The 14,916-nt window shown below is 37.1% G+C and overlaps 1 protein-coding gene and 1 long non-coding RNA gene across 8 annotated transcripts in view; one reads left to right on the forward strand and one right to left on the reverse strand.

Moving 5' to 3' along the window:
* The window catches only part of NRK (Nik related kinase), a 144,545-nt gene that overhangs the window by 85,593 nt on the left and 44,036 nt on the right, over window positions 1-14,916 (forward strand). For all 7 annotated transcript variants that reach the window (XM_082447509.1, XM_082447511.1, XM_082447513.1 and 4 more), the window contains 5 exons: window positions 638-716; window positions 1,788-1,963; window positions 9,515-9,578; window positions 9,992-11,159; window positions 13,273-13,380. In XM_082447509.1, coding sequence (XP_082303635.1) covers window positions 638-716; window positions 1,788-1,963; window positions 9,515-9,578; window positions 9,992-11,159; window positions 13,273-13,380 — 1,595 coding nt within the window. The remainder of the gene's footprint in view (window positions 1-637; window positions 717-1,787; window positions 1,964-9,514; window positions 9,579-9,991; window positions 11,160-13,272; window positions 13,381-14,916) is intronic.
* The window catches only part of LOC309653276, a 212,144-nt gene that overhangs the window by 46,088 nt on the left and 151,140 nt on the right, over window positions 1-14,916 (reverse strand). The gene's annotated exons all lie outside the window — the stretch shown is intronic.

A 14,916-nucleotide genomic window follows, 5' to 3' on the forward strand; every position in this document is an offset into this window, starting at 1 on the left:
TTTGAAGGAATTCTTGATATATTTCCTGTTTTTAAGATGAAGAAACCAAGGCACAGAGAGGTTAAGTAATTTGACCAAGGTCACAAAGGTAGAATTAGGATTTGAACACAGGTGATCTTACTCTAGAGGGTGTGTTCTTAATAGTTACTCTATCTACCTCTTTTCCTAGAACTGTCAGCTTCCAAAACAGATTATTCTCCTCTTTTTAGACTACTAAATAATTGTTTATGTATTATTGCACATAGTTATTAGTCTGGTTGACTTTTTCAGCCTATAAATACATATTCCAATTTTACAACTGTAGATACCTGCAGCACAAAAACACAGAAGAGTGCTTGTCTCCACCTGTATTGTTTACTTCTCTAGATATAAATTATCAATCACACATTTCAAAATTTTTATCTAGTGTAATTTATTATTATTTGTCACACCTGGCAAAAGTGAAGCTTTAGGATCTTATATAATGGACTGTTTGTGTTAAAATCAGCTTTCCTATAACTACATTCTTTTGTATCTATTCCTTAGTATCTGTTCAACATGATATGTGAAAGAACACTGAGAATCCCCTCTGGAATAAGAAGTGTGTTCTGTAGTTACCCTTCTTACTCATTCGAAGCTTGTCTATTTTCCTTTGCAGCCCTGTGTAACCTTCAGCCTTTGGAAGCCCTATTCGTTATTTTGCGAGAATCTGCTCCCAAAGTCAAATCCAGCGGATGGTAAAGATGAATGACTTAATCTCTTAAACACATTAACCTGACATTTTTATGTAGCAAAGAATTCATTTGGTCAGCCCTGCTTCAACATCCTTATTGGACAAAATTTCCTAAAAACCAATACCTTAAGTAAGGGGGTCTAAATGACTAGTGTTCATTAAGAGCTAGCTAGCCAATCAGAAATAATACTCTCCGTAGTATATTGTGATGACATTACTGTCCTGGCATTAATGACATATTCAGTTATTTCTTCAGTAATGGGATGGACTAATGGAAGCCATTTGAGAAGTTTCTCACTGAGCCTAGATAGGCAGTCAGTGATTGTGATATATAGCCCAGTCGTTTGACCCATTGAACTAAACATCCACAGACCTAGGAAAGAGGACTTGTTCTCTCAGCGTGCTACAGCCCAACTAAACTTGGGAATCTTTCTTCCTGAAGCTTCTTGATCTAGTACCTGAAGCTCTTGCTTGTTCTTAGTATTTATTGCTTTCCCTGGTAGAAGTGGTTACTATGATTTGATTGCAGACATTCTTCCTTGTGATTAAATTTAACCCTTCCCACAGATTCAGGCTTTCTGGTCACATCTGTTTCTATGGGCCATTTTATAAGATTAATTAGTCATGGTACTATTAACACCCTTTTCTGGATCATTACATTGGCACCTTTGTAACTTAAAGTGCATATAGTCAAGTGAAACACTCAGGCTTCAAAGTATGAATACTAGATTGGATGACCAATCTAGTCTCATGGTCTACATAAACCACATCAACCACTTAATTGCCTTCACACCACTTGACTTTTTATCATGTACATACTTCCGAACTCATTGAAGTTTCTACTATTATTTGGGTAGAAAATGCCATTGACTCTGGCCTCTTCAGAGGTTTGAATGGCATTGCTGTGTAATGTATATTGTCAAGCTGCAGAATATTTGGCTACTGAAAAGACTATTAATAGCTAGAGACAACTCTCTTCAAAAATACAACTTTCAGAGTGGCATGTGGGTGGAGGTGGGAGGAGGTGTGGCAGGCCTGAGAATGCTCTTTTATCTCTTTGACTCATTTCTTTTAGGTCCCGCAAGTTCCATAATTTCATGGAAAAGTGCATGATAAAAAATTTCTTATTTCGTCCTACTTCTGCAAACATGCTTCATCACCCATTTGTTCGGAATATAAAAAATGAAGGACATGTTGTTGAGTCATTAAAGAAGCACCTTACTGGAATCATTAAAAAGAGACAGAAAAAAGGTAGAATATGTGAATCTTCATTTTACTGGAATATATATTCAAATGAGAGCAAAATTTATTAACTTATTTTTTTCAGGAAAAAATATTTAAGAATTAGGTTGAAAGTAAAAATTCTGAGGCCTCTGATATTTAGTTTTTCCACTAATATGCCATATGCATTTAATTCATTATCTCTTACCTGATCATATATATATATAAGATTATAAATTTTTGTCAGTTACAACTGGCACGTGTTCATATTTACAAAGACTTTGAAGGTCTCCAGAAGAATTTTGTGATATGCCAATTTTATTTTAAGAAAACTCCTAACTGAAGAAATAAAATAAACAAAAAGATAACAAAATCTATATCTTATTGTTCTTTTTTGGCTAATATGTTAATTAACTCCAATGAGATAAATGGATTTGTAATTAACCATTTACTGACTACTAATTTTGAAGTAATATCAGTGTACCATACAAAGTTGATTTTATGTACGAATCTCCAACTTTAAGATGAAATTAAAGGAACACATTTATGCAAATAAAAGTAAGCTTCTAGATTTTAATGTCAAAGATGACAGGATGAATGTTCATCAAACCCAGAGGAAATTACTTAGGAAGTTCTAACTTTATAGGTTGTATACCATATTCCGCATTTAACCTAGGGCACCATAGGCAGGGTTGAGTGGTAATGGAATGGCAAAGGGGGAGCCTGAAAAAGATAGCAGCCATTCTCAGATTCACTCTAAGATTGATTGCAGCGAGCTCCTTCCATCTACATAAATATACATATCTTATTTTGGAGTGAGAAGCAGAAGGAATTAATTTATTTACCCATGGTGGAGAATTTATTGGACCCGCATCACAGAAGCCGACCAATCACAAATGGATACAGGAAGACCACACATCTAGTTGAGAATTCGCTAATTACCAGAGCTGCAAGATTTTCAAAATGTAACCTTCAGGAAAAGACACGATTATATGGAGATAACATGGAAGATGTAAATATAGTTGTCCTAAACTTTTTTTTTTTAATGTCTTTATTGGAGTATCATTGCTTTACAATGTTCTGGTAGTTTCTTCTATATAACAAAGTGAATCAGCTATATGTATACTTATATCCCCATATCCCCTCCCTCTTGCATCTCCCTCCAACCCTCCCTATCCCACCCCTCTAGGTGGTCACAAAGCACCGAGCTGATCTCCCTGTGCTATGCGGCTGCTTCCCACTAGCTATCTAATTGACATTTGGTAGTGTATATATGTCAATGCCACTCTCTCACTTCGTCCCAGCTTACCCTTCCCCCTCCCTGTGTCCTCCAGTCCATTCTCTATGTCTGCATCTTTATTCCTGTCCTGACCCATGGTTCTTCAGACCTTTTTTTTTTTCTTTTTTAGATTCCATATATATGTGTTAGCATACAGTATTTGTTTTTCTCTTTCTGACTTACTTCACTCTGTATGACAGTCTCTAGGTCCCTCCACCTCACTACAAGTAACTCAATTTTGTATCTTTTTATGGCTCAGTAATATTGCATTGTATATATGTGCCACATATTCTTTATCCATTCATCTGTCGATGGACACTTAGGTTGCTTCCATGTCCTGGCTATTGTAAATAGAGCTGCAATGAACATTGTGGTCCATGACTCTTTTTGAATTATGGTTTTCTCAGGGTATATGCCCAGTAGTGGAATGGCTGGGTCGTATAGTAGTTTTATTTTTAGATTTTTAAGGAACCTCCATACTGTTCTCCATAGTGGCTGTATCAGTTTACATTCCCACCAACAGTGCAAGAGTGTTCCTTGCTGGTTTCCTCTCCAGCATTTATTGTTTGTAGATTTGTTCATGATGGCCATTCTGACCGGTGTGAGGTGATACTTCACTGTAGTATTGATCTGCATTTCTCTAATGATTAGTGATGTTGAGCATCCTTTCATGTGTTTGTTGGCAATCTGTATATCTTCTTTGGAGAAATGACTATTTAGGTCTTCGGCCCATTTTTGGATTGTTTTTTTTTGTTTTTTTGATATTGAGCTGCATGAGCTGTCTGTATATTTTGGAGATTAATCCTTTGTCAGTTGCTTCATTTGCAAATATATTCTCCCATTCTGAGGGTTGTCTTTTCATCTTATTTATGGTTTCCTTTGTTGTGCAAAAGCTTTTACATTTCATTAGGTCCCATTTGTTTATTTTTGTTTTTCTTTCCATTTCTCTAGGAAGTGGGGCAAAAAGGATCTTGCTATGATTTATGTCATAGAGTGTTCTGTCTATGTTTTCCTCAAAGAGTTTTATAGTGTCTGGCCTTACATTTAGGTCTTTAATCCATTTTGATTTTATTTTTGTGCATGGTGTTAGGGAGTGTTCTAATTTCATTCTTTTACATGTAGCTGTCCAGTTTTCCCAGCACCACTTATTGAAGAGGCTGTCTTTTCTCCATTGTATATTCTTACCTCCTTTATCAAACATAAGGTGACCATATGTGTGTGGGTTTATCTCTGGGCTTTCTATCCTGTTCCATTGATCTATATTTCTCTTTTTGTGCCAGTACCATACTGTCTTGATTACTGTAGCTTTGTAGTATAGTCTGAATTCAGGGAGCCTGATTCCTCCAGCTCCGTTTTTCTTTATCAAGGTTGCTCTGGCTATTCATGGTCTTTTTTGTTTCCATACAAATTGTGAAATTTATTGTTCTAGTTCTCTGAAAAATGCCATTGGTAGATTGATAGGGATTGCATTAAATCTGTAGATTGCTTTGGGTGGTATAGTCATTTTCACAATGTTGATTCTTCCAATCCAAGAACATGGTATATCTCTCCATCTGTTTGTATCATCTTTAATTTCTTTCATCAGTGTCTTATAGTTTTCTGCATACAGGTCTTTTGTCTCCTTAGGTAGGTTTATTCCTAGGTATTTTATTCTTTTTGTTGCAAAGGTAAATGGGAGTGTTTCCTTAATTTCTCTTTCAGATTTTTCATCATTAGTGTATAGGAATGCAAGAGATTTCTGTGCATTAATTCTGTATCCTGCTACTTTACCAATTCATTGATTAGCTCTAGTAGTTTTCTGGTAGAGTCTTTAGGACTCTGTATGTATAGTATCATGTCATCTGCAAACAGTAACAACTTTACTTCTTCTTTTCCAATTTGAATTCCTTTTATTTCTTTTCTTCTCTGATTTCTGTGGCTAAAACTTCCAAAACTATGTTGAATAATAGTGGTGAGAGTGGGCAACCTTGTCTTGTTCCTGATCTTAGTGGAAACGGTTTCAGTTTTTCACCATTGAGAACAATGTTGGCTGTGGGTTTGTCATATATGACTTTATTATGTTGAGGTAAGTTCCCTCTATGAATACTTTTTGGAGGATTTTTATCCTAAATGGGTGTTGAATTTTGTCGAAATCTTTTCTGCATCTTTTGAGATATCATATGGTTTTTATCCTTCAATTTTTTAATATGGTGTTTCACATTGATTGATTTGCATATATTGAAGAATCCTTGCATCCCTGCATAAACCCTACTTGATCATGGTATATGATCCTTTTAATGTACTGTTGGATTCTGTTTGCTAGTATTTTGTTGAGGATTTTTACATCTATGTTCATCAGTGATATTGGCCTATAGTTTTCTTTCTTTGTGACATCTTTGTCTGGTTTTGGTATCAGGGTGATGGTGGCCTCATAGAATGAGTTTGAGAGTGTTCCTCCCTCTTCTATATTTTGGAAGAGTTTGAGAAAGATAGGTGTTATCTCTTCTCTAAATGTTTGATAGAATTCGCCTGTGAAGCCATCTGGTCCTTGGCTTTTGTTTGTTGGAAGATATTTAATCACAGTTTCAATTTCAGCGCTTGTGATTGGTCTGTTTATATTTTCTATTCCTTCCTGGTTCAGTCTCTGAAGGTTGTGTTTTTCTAAGAATTTGTCCATTTCTTCCAGGTTGTCCATTTTATTGGCATATAGTTGCTTGTAGTAATCTCTCATGATCGTTTGTGTTTCTGCAGTGTCAGTTGTTACTTCTCCGTTTTCATTTCTAATTCTGTTAATTTGAGTCTTCTCCCTTTTTTTCTTGATAAATCAGGCTAGTGGTTTATCAATTTTGTTTATCTTCTCAAATAACCAGCTTTTAGTTTTATTGATCTTTGCTCTCGTTTTCTTCATGTCTTTTTCATTTACTTCTGATCTGATCTTTATGGTTTCTTTCCTTCTGCTAACTTTGGGTTGTTTTTTGTTGTTGTTGTTCTTTCTATAATTGCTTTTGGTGTAAGGTTAGGTTGTTTCTTTGAGATTTTTCTCTTTTCTTGAGGTAGGTTTTTATTGCTATAAACTTCCCTGTTAGAACTGCTTTTGCTGCACCCCATAGCTTTTGGGTCACTGTGTTTTCATTGTCATCTGTTTCTAGGTATTTTTTGATTTCCTCTTTGATATCTTCAGTGATCTCTTGGTTATTTAGTAGCATAGTATTTATCCTCCATGTGTTTGTATTTTTTACGGTTTCTTTCCTGTAATATATATCTAGTTTCATAACGTTGTGGTGGGAGAAGATACTTGATACAATTTCAAGTTTCTTAAATGTGCCAAGGTTTCATTTGTGACCCAAGATATGATCTATCCTGGAGGATGTTCCATGAGTACTTGAGAAGAAAGTGTATTCTGTTGTTTTTGGATGGAATGTCCTATAAAATCAATTAAGTCCACCTTGTCTAATGTATCATTTAAAGCTTGTGTTTCCTTATTTAGTTTCATTTTGGATGATCTGTCCATTGGTGAAAGTGGGGTGTTAATGTCCCCTACTATGATTGTGTTACTGTCAATTTCACCTTTTATGGCTGTTAACATTTGCCTTATGCATTGAGGTGCTCCTATGTTGGGTGCATAAATATTTACAATTGTTATATCTTCTTCTTGGATTGATCCCTTGATCATTATGTAGTGTCCTTCTTTGTCTCTTGTAATAGTCTTTATTTTAAAGTCTATTTCGTCTGATATGAGAATTGATACTCCAGCTTCCTTTTGATTTCCATTTGCATGGAATATCTTTTTCCATCCCCTCATTTTCAGTCTATATGTGTCCCTAGGTCTAAAGTGGGTCTCTTGTACACAGCATATGCACAGGTCTTGTTTTTGTATCCATTCAGCCAGTCTGTGTCTTTTGGTTGGATCATTTGACCCATTTACATTTAAAGTAATTATCAATATATATGTTTCTATTAACATTTTCTTAATTGTTTTGGGTTTGTTTTTGTAGGTGTTTTCCTTCTCTTGTGTTTCCTGCCTAGAGAAGTTCCTTTAGCATTTGTTGTAAAGCTGGTTTGGTGGTTCTGAATTCTCTTAACTTTTGCTTGTCTGTAAAGGTTTTAATTTCCCGTTGAATCTGAATGAGATCCTTGCTGGGTAGAGTAATCTTGGTTGTCGGTTTTTCCCTTTCATCACTTTAAATATGTCCTGCCACTCCCTTTGGGCTTGTAGAGTTTCTGCTGAAAGATCAGATGTTAACCATATAGGGGTTCCCTTGTATGTTATTTGTTGCTTTTCCCTTGCTGCTATTAATATTTTTTTTTGTATTTAATTTTTGATATTTTGATTAATATGTGTCTTGATGTGTTTTGCCTTGGATTTATCCTGTATGGGACTCTCTGTGCTGGTGGACTTGATTGACTATTTCCTTTCCCATATTAGGGAGGTTTTCAAGTATAATCTCTTCAAATATTTTCTCAGTGCCTTTTTCTCTCTCTTCTTCTTTTGGGACCCCTATAATTCGAATGTTGGTGCATTTAATGTTGTCCCAGAAGTCTCTGAGACTGTCTTCAATTCTCTTCATTCTTTTTTCTTTATCCTGCTCTGCAGTAGTTATTTCCACTATCTTATCTTCCAGGTCACTTATTCGTTCTCCTGCCTCAGTCTTTCTGCTATTGATTCCTTCTAGAGAATTTTAAATTTCATTTATTGTGTTGTTCATCATTGTTTGTTTGCTCTTTAGTTCTTCTAGGTCCTTCTTAAATGTTTCTTGTATATTCTATTTCCAAGATTTTGGATCATCTTTACTATCATATTCTGAATTGTTTTTCAGGTTGGCTGCCTATTTCCTCTTCGTTTGTTTGGTATGGTGGGTTTTTATCTTGCTCCTTCATCTGCTGTGTATTTCTCTGTCTTCTCATTTCGCTTAACTTACTGTGTTTGGGGTCTCCTTTTCACAGGCTAGAGGTTCATAGTTCCCGTTGTTTTTGGTGTCTGCCCCCAGTGGGTGAGGTTAGTTCAGTGGGTTGTGTATGCTTCCTGGTGGAGGGGACTGGTGCCTGTGTTCTGGTGGATGAGGCTAGATCTTATCTTTCAGGTGGGCAGGGCTACGTCTGGTGGTGTGTTTGGGGATGTCTGTGAACTTATTATGATTTTAGGCAGCCTCTCTGCTAATGGGTGGGGTTGTGTTCCTGTCTTGCTAGTTGTTTGGCATGGGGCGTCCAGCACTGGGACTTGCTGGCTGTTGGGTGGAGCTGGGTCTTAGCATTGAGATGGTGATCTCTGGGAGAGCTTTTGCTGATTGATATTACGTGGGGCCAGGAGGTCTCTGGTGGACCAGTGTCCTGAACTGAGTCCTCCCACCTCAGAGCCTCAGGCCTGACACCAGGCTGGAGCACCAAGACCCTGTCAGACACACGGAATTATCAAGATAGTGGTCCTTGGCAAGTGAAACCACAAGATAGGAGGCTCATGCTATGCCTGGTCCTGCTGAGCAATTTTCAGACTTCAGCTCATTTAGGCAACAGGGCGACTCTTGGGTGACGTGAGGCAAGACAGGTCCATGGGGCGTGTGGTGCTCAGCCGGTGCACGGCCTGAGGGGCCCAGTCGAAGCCCTCAGGGAAGGCCAACAGTGACCAGGACTCCCGCCTCCTGCAGCTGCGGCCTCTTTGGGATCTCCCTCCTGGTGTCAAGTGTCTCTCACTCCTGCTTTGGCAGCTGTGCCTTTACCCTGAGCTTTTTCATGAGGCTAGTGCTCCCTGAGGCGGTGCATGAAAAGTGGAGGCCGCATTCCTAAACTCTTTAATATAGGAAATTCAAAAGAAAACTCTTTTATTTTTAAGCTTCTATATTTCAGTACTGCACAGCTGACAGGAAAGATGCCAAACATTTTCAGTGTGTCAAGTGTAAAATCCAGAATTTAGATTTTTACCTTCTCATTGAAAGGACCAAAGATAGGTGTGGGCCCAAGCCATAAAGTCCTTAAATCCAGAGTACACACCTGTAAGCCATGCTCACCAACCATCTAGTTTCTCTTGGCCCTTTCTCTTTTTACCTTTCTCAATTTTTCCTCTTTAGAATAGCAGAAATCAGATTGCTAAATATTTTTTCCTATGCTGAGAGAAATTAGTCTCTATGGAATAGCTGCACCGTGCTGCAGAAGTAGGCCTAGGAACAAGGATATTGTCTCCATCACCAACTAGGCATTGTGTGAAGGGTTACAGTCCTCTTGTCCTTATAAATTCACTCAGCTTCCTGTAGTAAAGGGTGCACATTGACTAAGGTGGATTATCTTAATCTCTGTTGTTTGTTATGCATTTTTTTCTCTTTCATAAAAAGGAATACCTCTGATCTTTGAAAGAGAAGAAGCTATTAAGGAGCAGTATACCATGAGAAGATTCAGGTGCGTTAGACAAATTACATATATAATTTGATGTTAGCAATTCATGTAAGACAGTTGATTCCATACTGTTGTATGTGACTCAGAAAACTTAATCCTTTCTGATAAAATAAAAACAGATCTGTATTTGCAAGAGATATTTGAGTGGAAATGTTGAGGAAAAGTTTTTATTACTACCCAAAGAGTCCTTAATTTCTGGTAATAGAATGATCAAGTATATTATAAGACCATTAGTACTGAATATATTAGTAATGCAAAGACTTTCAGACATTACAGGAATGATTCAAGAAAGATTTACCGAAAATACCTTTATTGCAGAAAATGTTCATCTTTTAAAATAAAAGCATTTCCCCTGAATGACTTCACTCTACTGACAACTCTAATTGTGCAGCAGTCATTTGTATGTTTATTTCTAGGGGACCTTCTTGTACTCACGAGCTTCTGAGATTGCCTACCAGCAGTAGATGCAGACCACTTAGAGTCCTGCATGGAGAACCCTCTCAGCCAAGGTGGTTACCTGATCGAGAAGAGCCACAGGTTCAGGCCCTTCAGCATCTCCAGGGAGCAGCCAGGGTGTTCATGCCACTACAGGCTCATGACAGTGCACCGAGGCCTCTACAGGGGCAAGCCCAGGCACCTCAGCGACTACAGGGGGCAGCTCGGGTGTTCATGCCACTACAGGCTCAGGTTAAGGCTAAGGCATCTAGGCCACTACAGATGCAGATGAAGGCACCTCCACGACTACGGAGGACAGCCTGGATGCTTATGCCACTACAGACTCAGGTTAAGGCCCCTAGGCCTCTACAGGTAGAGGCCCAGGTACCCAAAGGGCAGCAGGATCAGGCCCAGCCCCAGGCCTCAGGAGAGCCGCAGGATCTGGACCAGGTACCAGAGGAATTTCAAGGGCAAGATCAGGTACCTGAACAACAGCAAAGGCAGGGCCAGGTCCCTGAACAACAGCAGAGACAGAACCAGGTACCTGAACAGCAGCTGGAGCAGAACAGGGCACCCGAGCAGCCAGAGGTACAGGAACAGGCTGCTGAGCCTACACAGGCAGAGACAGAGGCAGAGGAACCTGAGTCATTACGAGTACATGCCCAGGTATTCCTGCCCCTACTGTCACAGAACCACCACGTGCTGTTGCCACTACATTTGGATACTCAGGTGCTCATTCCAGTAGAGGGGCAAAATGAAAGGTCACCTCAAGCACAGGCCTGGGCACTAGAGCCCACGCAGGCAGTTGGCTCTGTTCAAGCACTGATAGAGGGACTATCAAGAGACTTACTTCGAGCACCAAACTCACATAACTCAAAGCCGCTTGGTCTACTGCAAACCCTGATGGAAAACCTGTCATCAGACGTGTTTTACTCTCAACCAGAACAAGCACGGAAGAAAAAATCAAAAGTTTCTAGTCTAAGGCAGGCATTGGCAAAAAGACTATCACCAAAGAGGTTCCGGGCAAAGTTGTCACGCAGACCTGAAGAGTATGAGCTATCAGATTTAGAAGCCCATAGGCAAAGGCGCCAACGCAGATGGGAGGATATCTTTAATCAGCATGAGGAAGAATTGAGACAAGTTGCAAATGTAAGAGTTTCTGATATTTTTCCTAAGTCAAATATGCAGAGAAAATATGCTAGTTCATACTCAACTGTTCCCTCTGTAAAAACCAAATGAAATAAATATTCCTTGTGTCCCAGAGAAGATTAACTAAATAATTTGTGCTTCAAATAAATTATCCTGAAATTTCCAGATAATTGTGACTAAATTTGAGAAGGAAAAATTTGCTTGAATGACCCAGGTAATTGCTTAATATCTCTGTAGAGATATAGCTTTAATTATTAGTTAAATTTCTACCTATTATTCCCTTAACCAATAAAGGGACATCATATGCACATTTAAAGTTACTATACTGGATCTTTAAAAATTACTTTCATAGGTCAAAAGTTCAAATATAATTCATTAAAAATAAACACAAAAACAAATTTGGTTTTGTTCCTCCAACCTCTAAGTTTATTTTGCTCTTCCTTCCCATAGAATGCTGAATGTATTATTTAAGAGAATTGCACTAGCTTTTGTACATCAGGATGTTAAAGGTCAAACTGAGAAGGAAAAGCATTTTCTAAAACATTTTGTACATGGTTACCATAAGTATGACTTGTCTCACTTATGTTTCACTCATTTTACATAATTGATGAAGTACCTGCATAGAACATGACACAAGTTACAAATTCATCTCTGCACTCTTCTGAAATGTGGGGTGCAATATGTTAATCTCTTTATCTTATTTTGGTTTAGTCAACAAAACTTCATTCTTTCAAAATTCTCTAATATAAATGGATATAATTGGGCTGGAGTTGATGGATACAATCTGGCAAATCTAATCTGATCCTGAAGGGTTTGTGGGCTTCGTAAGCAAATTATAGAGGTCAAAAAGACCAGGAGAGCAGTTGTTTCCTAATACTTCATAGCATCAATTTACATAAAAGGAATCATTGTGAGGATCCTAAATTAAACCCTGGTATCAATATCCATTTACCTAATAATAATTAATGTAGTTATTACAAATGAACCTTGTCTGAACGTCTGAATAAGGGAGACTTTTGGTTTTTGTCCATTGAGTTAATTGAGCAAATACTATTTCCCTGACATGTTTAACATGACAAAAGGTAAAAGCAAAAAGAAAAGAAAGGCCCAAAAGGGGAAATGAATGTCTAGTCCCCCAAAAAACAGGAAGATAAGAAGCAAAAGAAACCAAATAGAGAAAGGGTGGCATGAGTCTGGAATGCTGATATTTGCCTGACATTAAGGCATCTAAAATGCTAATGACTATTCCAAAATGAGCCTTAGTAACAATTGGATCTAATGGGCTTTGCATTTTTTAAAAAGACTTTTATGCATTTCTGCAAGACTCATAGTATTAGTAGCATGACCCATACTTATTGGCATTCAGTGTTTTAAATATTTATGTGAGAAGCCATTCTAAAATGGAAGAAAAAGTTACTAAATAATAGTTACTAATCCCATGACCCTAGGATCTTGTATAGACATTCCTGCCTTTATGTGTAACTCTTAAAGAAAACATAAAGAAAAAGAAAATTATTGATGTTCTAGTCAAAGTCATAGGTCTTTTGAAATACCTGAAAATTTATTAGAGTTTAAAGACATATGTGAGTGCTTCAACTCATTAGAAGGAAAGAAAACACATTCCCATTATTCCCTTTGAGTTGGAGAAATATCAGTTGGCTTAAATGGGAAAACAGAAACTTTCCTAAACTGCTAGGAGTCAATCAAGAAGAAATATTTGCACTTCTGTGTTGCAGATCTTCCACTGCACAGGAGGGCCAAACTTTGTAGTTATAACCGCTTATTAAATGTGACAGTTTGGGGCTATGAGTTAAGCTTTAGACCAGAGACTTTTAACCTGGGTCTAATAGGTGAGTTGCAGGTGGCCAGTGATCCCCCTGAAAATACTTGCAGAGACATGTGTCTGTCTGTATGCAGTTTTCTACAGAGAATCTGTAGCATTACTCAGATTCTGAAAGGGATCCAGGACCAAAAACTATTAGAAACTACAGGCTTAAATCAATTTGAATATTTGAAAATTATTTTTTTAATTGAACATTAAGATGATGGGAATTGCTCGTATTATTTACGGTTTAACAACAAGTAAAATACTTATTTTCCTTTTTGTTTCAAGGAAAAGGAAGATGAATCATCAGATAATGATGAAGTATTTCATTCGATTCAGGCTGAAGTCCAAATAGAACCATTGCAGCCATACATTCCAAATCCTAAAGAAAATGAGGTAAGTTTCTCTATATGAGTTGCTGTGACACTAATAAGTGCCTGGAACAGTGGTTCTTAAACATTTTGGTCTCAGGATGTCTTTATACTCTTAAACATTGAAGACCCCAAAAAGCTTTTGCTTAGTTGGATTGTGTCATTCAATGTATGATGTATTAGAAATTAAACCCCCAAAATTTAAAATATTTATTACTTCATTTAAAAAGTAAGAAAACTATTAGATGTTAATATAAGAAACAAATTTTAATGAAAATAGCCATTTTCCATCTTGCTTAATGGAAAACAGCTGGATTCTCATATCTGCTTCTGCATTCAATCTGTTGCCATATGTTGTTTAGGTTGAAGTATATGAGTAAAAGCTGACATCTCACATACAGGTGGTTGGAAAAAGAGAATTTCCATAGATTTTTCAGATAATTGTCGATATTCTTTGAAATATACCACAACTAGAGAAGTGGAGTCCAAAACCATATCAGTGAAATTTTGAATATTCAGTAATATTAAAATCCACAAGTCTGTTGTGTGCTGTGAATAGATGTTTTGCTCATACACAATTTTGTATCTTCGTGCATTGGTCAGTCGGAAAATATTGCTTCACTGTGTATGTAGATCTTTCCAAATATTTACACGTTTTATTTTACAACACCAAAAAATGACATTTGTTAATATCATCAATTTCATCATAAAAATTATTGAGTGTTGATAAGCTGTCAAATGCACAGTGATAGATGAGTTTAAAATTCTAACATTCACTTGAAAGCTCAATTTTATCATTGCTAACAACTAACATCAGTTGCTTTTTCCTTGAATTGATAGGCTTACTTTGTTGATTTTAAATAAAATGCCTGCCAGATACCCAAGTTGAATAACTACAGTTTGTCTCATCAGTCATTCTTTTAAGTAAAAATATTGCCCATGAAAAATTCAGTAGTTCAACTTGTAACACAATCACACATACTTTTTCCCTTGATCATTTCTGTTCTGAGATGTATTTTATGACAGGGTCTGGGTCATTTAATCTGTCACTTATTTTCTTAGATTTATGGGAATAATCAAGTCAGTCCTGGTGTCCAGGTTGACTTTTGTTTTCACGAGTTTATTAATAGATATTTAGCACATGGTATTGGTGAGGACCGAGTAGCAGTTTCAATTCCTGTGTGGATAAGGTAGTGTTATTACAGACAGCATTCCTTACAGCTAGCTATCTAAAAAATTTTTGGTCACTAAGGACAGATAGGTGGATGGGTGAAGAACTCAGAAATTCTTGCCTTACTCATAGTGAGTCATGAGTCTCATTCCTGTTCTTAATTAGGACAAGGTCCCAAGATCACTATATTTCCTCTTTCAAGATGCTTCACAGTAGTCCATTATGATGTATGTCATGGACAATCATCCTTCTTATTTTTATTTTTTTTAATTTTATTTTATTTATTTATTTTTTATACAGCAGGTTCTTACTAGTTATCTATTTTATACATATTAGTGTATATATGTCAATCCCAATTTCCGAATTCATCCCACCACCACCCCACCCCCC

Source organism: Balaenoptera physalus (genome assembly GCF_965194825.1).
Source record: "Balaenoptera physalus genome assembly, chromosome: X".
Lineage (NCBI taxonomy): Eukaryota > Metazoa > Chordata > Mammalia > Artiodactyla > Balaenopteridae > Balaenoptera > Balaenoptera physalus.